Source organism: Stegastes partitus, unplaced genomic scaffold (assembly GCF_000690725.1).
Source record: "Stegastes partitus isolate 25-593 unplaced genomic scaffold, Stegastes_partitus-1.0.2 Scaffold1019, whole genome shotgun sequence".
Classification (NCBI taxonomy): domain Eukaryota; kingdom Metazoa; phylum Chordata; class Actinopteri; family Pomacentridae; genus Stegastes; species Stegastes partitus.
The window spans coordinates 1-5,610 of record NW_007578750.1 but is presented as its reverse complement, the minus strand read 5'-3'; the positions used below and the strand labels follow the sequence as shown (position 1 = coordinate 5,610).

The 5,610-nt window shown below is 45.5% G+C and overlaps 1 protein-coding gene across 1 annotated transcript in view; it reads left to right on the top strand.

Moving 5' to 3' along the window:
• Positions 1-5,192, top strand: part of dlgap3 (discs, large (Drosophila) homolog-associated protein 3) — a gene marked incomplete at its 3' end in the record, with an annotated part of 17,439 nt that extends 12,247 nt beyond the window's left edge. The window contains exons 2-7 of the mRNA XM_008295095.1: positions 9-114; positions 189-405; positions 1,607-1,618; positions 1,741-2,261; positions 3,895-3,989; positions 4,973-5,192. Coding sequence (XP_008293317.1) covers positions 9-114; positions 189-405; positions 1,607-1,618; positions 1,741-2,261; positions 3,895-3,989; positions 4,973-5,192 — 1,171 coding nt within the window. The remainder of the gene's footprint in view (positions 1-8; positions 115-188; positions 406-1,606; positions 1,619-1,740; positions 2,262-3,894; positions 3,990-4,972) is intronic.
• Positions 5,193-5,610: the final 418 nt, after the last annotated feature.

The window sequence follows — 5,610 nt, the reverse complement described above, 5'->3', positions numbered from 1 at the left end:
TATTCCAGGTACTCGTGTAAGCAGTGCACAGATTCCTACCCGACCAACAACCGGACGGCGCCCAAAACCCACACCCGCTCTCGTAGTTACACCCGCTCTCTGACCAGCTCACAGGTAACAGCTAACAGTGGTTTGATGGCATCTGTTTTCTGTGAACTTTACATCACCGCCCCTTCTTCGCTCTCCAGCTGGGGGACACGTTGAACCGCCAGTTCGAGGCCGTGTGCGAGACCATGTTCGGGGAGGTGGAGTCCCAAGCTGTCGAGGCCTTGGATCTTCCCGGCGTGTTTCGCACTCGCAGCCACAGCTACGTTCGCGCCATCCAGGCCGGCTGCTCCCAGGATGACGACTGCCTCTCCGTCTTCTCCATGTCCGGCCCCCAGGGAAGCATCAAGGGCGGGGCCGGTGAGTGTGCTTGCTCACCTGAAAGCCTGTGGTTGTTGAAACGTTAGATAAGATGTTGCCTTTTATGTGGCAGCAACCTGGTGGGAGACGCAGTGGGAGAAGGAATGTTGTGACAACCTGCGTCTGTTCAGCGTTGACAAAAGCAAATCTATGCACATCCACAAAACCCTCTTCACTCGCCGCTCATCTGCTTGCCATGTGTGCATCCATTTTTAATTTCTCATTTCTCTTCTCTCAAGTCCGTCTCACTTTTTCCTACCCGAGCCTTTTGCATGTATGCGCTATAAGCACAGAGCTGCGTGTACGTTATTGTGCATTCTCTTTGTTCTCTCTCTTGTCTTTGTATCTCATCTCTTCCGTCACCCTCCCCTGTGCGACTGCAGGTTTTCTCAGGCTCAGTAATAGGTACAGGAACACTCCTGATTATGATGATGGCTCACTGTCTCCAACTGCTTCTGTCTTCCTGGCGTGGTTTCATTTCTTTGCCTTCTCTCTTCCCCTCACTCTTTGTGATGTTTGTTTTTTTCCTGATAATTCCTCCTAATAATGCTCAAGCCTGATATGCAATCCGTCTGCAGTAGTTTGTGATTATGTGTGTGTGGGTGCATGTATTTGCTTTTGCGTGTTTGTTCAGTGGAGCCACTTTTTTTAGTGCCTTTGCAGGACTCAAATTTCTTAGCTTCCAGCAAATCCTCCCCTGAGATCTATTAAAGCCTCTGTGAAGTGTCATTTACATCAACACACATGCTCACACACCTACATAGATGTATGCACACATGGGGAGGTTGGAGCGTCGCAGTCGTCGTCTTTTGCACTCTGAAAATAAACTGTGCATACGAAGACGACGCTGCGAAGGAGGGGGAAGAAGAGGAAGAATCTGCACGTCTCGTTTTAGTATTTCTCCCTGGAAATTGCTTTGTCTCCTTAAGAAGCAGAGTTAAGTTAGCTCAAGGGAAGAGGGTTTCTTTTGTCACTTCTGGCATGTCTGTCTTTTTCCGGCACTTCACTCCGCGCCTTTCACTGAAATTCATACTAAAAGCTGATTTTTTTTTTTTTTTTGTGATGTTATGTTTGTGAATCTTTCTGCCACATCTTGACATAGTTAATGTGTTTTGTTGTTTTCTCCCTATCTTTCTGTACTGGTCTCCTCTGCATTTTCCCCTGCTTTGTTTCATTCTTTCCTGTCACATTTTCCCTCCAGTCTGTCCCTTCTGTAAGTATCCACCTCCTCTGCTCCTGTTGATCTATTACCCATTTTACTTATAACAACCCTCTTTGCCTCTGTCTTCCCTTTCCTCTGCTCTTCTGACACTTCAGTCTTTCCTTATCGTAAAGGTGCTCCTCCCCCACTCCCACCTCGCATGTCAAAGTCTTCGCTCTCGGTGCGAGCCCAGAGCAGCACCGAGTCCACCCAGGATGCCTACTACCAGAGTAGCGGACAGCTGGCCTCGAGCTCCGGCCCCGGGCGCCCCAAGCAGCACAGCAACTCCGTGGACCTGGGTAGCTCTGACGGGCCCTCAGGTCGCGCCTCCAGAGGCGGCTACTACACGGCCAGCGGCCCTGGACGTTCCAGACAGCACAGTAATTCCGCAGAGAGCCTAGATGGGGTCAGGGGGTCGAGGGAGCTGGTGCCCTATGGAGGGGGTCCGGGCGTCGGGGTGAGGGCCAAGCACAGCAGCTCTGCTGACAGTCTCCTGGAGGGGCCGCCGAGGCCAGCCAGGGAGAGGGACGGCAGGGTCGGAGGCAGCCTGGGGAAGTCGGCGTCTCTGCCTCAGAATAGTATAGTGCTGAGTAAAGTAGGAGGGCAGGACGAAGGACGCGGCGGCAGAAAGTGGAGACCTTCCATAGCTGTGCAGGTGAGAAAGCACAGACCTGCTTCTTTAAAATTGTAACTATAACTATCATGCATCATTTTTTAAAAACATTTTTGCACATTAGTCTATTTAGATTAACTAACCCTCTCAACGCCAAGTGATTTCTAGTCATTTCTGATCCCCTCACATTTTTGGACCTATTTCATTTTTCACTGCAATATAAAGTCCTCCACCTCTATGGAAACAGCACGACTCAGACTAGAAGTAGAGAGAATGCAAAACATTTCTTTTGTGCAGTAAAACACAGTTATGTCAAAAAATGATGAAGCTGAATTAATTAGATTATTAAAAAAATAAATAAATTAAAGCAGAATCATGTACAACATTTTTAAAGTTGGCCACAGTTGCTGCCAAAACTGGAAAAAGAACGGTAGCTCCACATGTGACAGATATTTTACTGTTTACATTTTTAATTTGTTTCCATGCTTTCTTATCTGCTCTGGGTAAACACAGCCTGCAGTTCAGTCCAGTTCAGTTGAAGGTCCCTGAGTGTTTGTAATGTGATTGTAGGTCACCACTGAGTCCGTTTTTTGTGTAGAATTTTGAGGTTTTTGGCAAATGTTTAAATTAGACATAAAAGAAAGTGATTCTGATTTTAATATATATATATATATATATGCATATATGTCATAATTTCAGTCTTAGATTTAGTTATTTTTGCCAACAGAACCACATGATGAGTTCAAGGACACTCGGAAAATTGAAAATCTAAAGATTGTTTCTGTTTTTGTGCATTTACTGGGTCTGATAAATGGGGATATTTCAGCAATGTTTTAAAAAAAATCCCCACTAGAAACTATAATTCTAAACCAATATGAGGAGTTAAAAAAAAATGAATGCCGGCTAAAAGCAACACAGCTGCTGCAGTCAAGCCAAAACCGGTGACTTTATGAATGCATAAGTTGCAGACTTATCAGTATCACTGCGTTATCTTTAAGACAGAAATAGATGAGCTAAAGTTGTAATTGTGTGTAAGCTGATTGGTCAGTAGCGATGCTTTAAGATGCATTGATCCGCTACCTTAAACATAACCTGATCCGGAGCAGGTGAGGCAGTCGGCATGAGTTGCCATGGCGATGTACTCCACGAAGAAGTGAACCACTATTGTAGTTCTGTAAACAGTCCAGTTAAACCCTGTGGTTACCTTGGTAATCTCAAACCTTGCCTCTGGATATAGATCCATTTTTAACACATAGACGTAATAGTGGTATAAATAGTACCGTTTGCCATTTTGGAAAATACATTCATATTCTTCAGCCAGTATCTGTTCAGTTTTAAGACACTCTGCAGCTTCACTTAGTAAAACAACAAAAGGGGGAAACAGCTGTTCTGGCATTGTTCACTATATTACCCCTCTTTAACCTCATATAAAACGACATATTGACTTTCCTGCTCTTGGGTTTCTGTCGGGACTTTTTTTTATAATAACTAGTGAACTTTGGAGGTGCTGTTTGGTGAATAACCTTCGGACAAAGCGAGGCGAGCTGTGTCCTTGTGTTGTAGGACTCATGTTGAGTTAAAGCTGACAGTCTGCTGGAGCCATTTCTGTCTCACTATTCCTTCATTTCCAGTTACGTACGATAGCCTTCAGCAACTGTGGTTTCTTCTGCTGCAGGTGGACAGTTCAGAGACGCTGTCAGATTCAGATGCGGAGGGCAAAGCTCTTACAGAGGTCCACTCGATAGGAGTCCAAGTGGAAGATGACAAGAGGTAAAGGAACAACAAAAACTTAGAAAATCAAAGCGGCGGAAAAGTATTTCTTTCCAAATCTCTCCCCAACTCTTAGAGCTGTTTGTTTTGCCTGGCATTTTAAGTAACTTCATTCATTATGAGCACACAAATTTGCAAACTAAAATGCGCATTTGTTTGTTTGATCATTTATCTTTAGCCCCAAAATATGTGCCTTCATCAAGAACTTTTGGTATTTGTACAGTAATTTATGTGAATAATTTTACTTGATAATCTGGGGGGAAAAAGCCTTCATCTCCTGGGCGTCCAACAGTGCAGCCACCTATGGTTGATTTCTAGGCTAGATCCTATTATTTCATTTAACATTTCATCAGACATCACAGCTTGAATTCAGTGATGCTTTGTTCCGAGAATGTATTGTTTTTTCGCCATTAGTGGGTGTAACCATGACAACTGCAAATCATACACTCAACATGACTTTCGCACGTGACTCAGCCCTTCTCCTAATTATATCCAGCGCTGCGAACGGGTCAGATTTGCACGCATGCATGAAGAGCGCTCGCTACTCCCAAACCTCGAGCGGTGTGCGATCGCTCACCTGGTAACTGTGTTCACCTCACGCAGTCATGGAGGATGACAGCGCGACATCCGAGGAGAAAACAGGAGGCCGATAGCGGAAATCTGAGTCACACCTCATCAGACAGCAAACAAGGATGAGGGGAGGTGGGGAGGTGGGGGGGGGATAAACTTGTAATAGAGTAAACAGTCATTACTGAGTCCGCTGACGTGACATTTGCACACACTGGTGCGTCATATGCCAGAGGATTTAGCAGGACTTATCACAAGCAAGTGAGCAGTAGTGACTGCGGTGACAGCTCGCGCAAAAAGAAATGTGCGATTATTAGAAGAAGGGGGGGAAAAAATAAACACTTGAGAAAGGCTTGTGCATGCGATACTGTGTGACTGGATTGCTCTGGGCCCCGCTGTGACTTCTTGTCTTGCAGGCGCGCTCGTTTCAAGCGCTCCAACAGCGTGACGGCGAGCGTGCAGGCTGACCTGGACCCCGAGGGCTTCCCGGGGCTCAGCATCGCCGTGCCAACGCAGGACAAGAGTCTCCAGTTCGGCTGCTCCTTCCAGAGGCATTCATCAGAGCCCGAGTCCGCCAGCCAGTACACGGAGTGTCACCGCACCGTCCACACGCAGGGGCAGTGGGCCTACAGAGAGGTAGGGCGGCCTCAGTGTGCAGGATTCTTATCCTTGATTAAAGGTGGAGCTTTCATGGAAACGCTCACCCTTGTGTATGCATTCGCTGTTTCTCACCGAAACACTCGTTGTTCATTCCTCATATCTGGTTTTTCAAAAAATAATAAAAAGACAACTGAAAAATGTCATTAGCCCTGTTTAGGCTCTACCAACTGTCCAAAATCCAAAGAGCTTTAAATTCCTATAATGTAAAAGGGCAATTAGTAAATTTTCAATGTTGAGAATAAAAGAAAACATTACACAATGATTGTCCAATCACTAAAAGATGCTGATTCATTTTCTCTTGATTAACAAACTGATGAATCAGCAAATCGCTTCAGCTTCTATGTTAAATGTAGAACTCAGTAAGTGTTTCAGTCGGGTACATACAGAGGTTAAA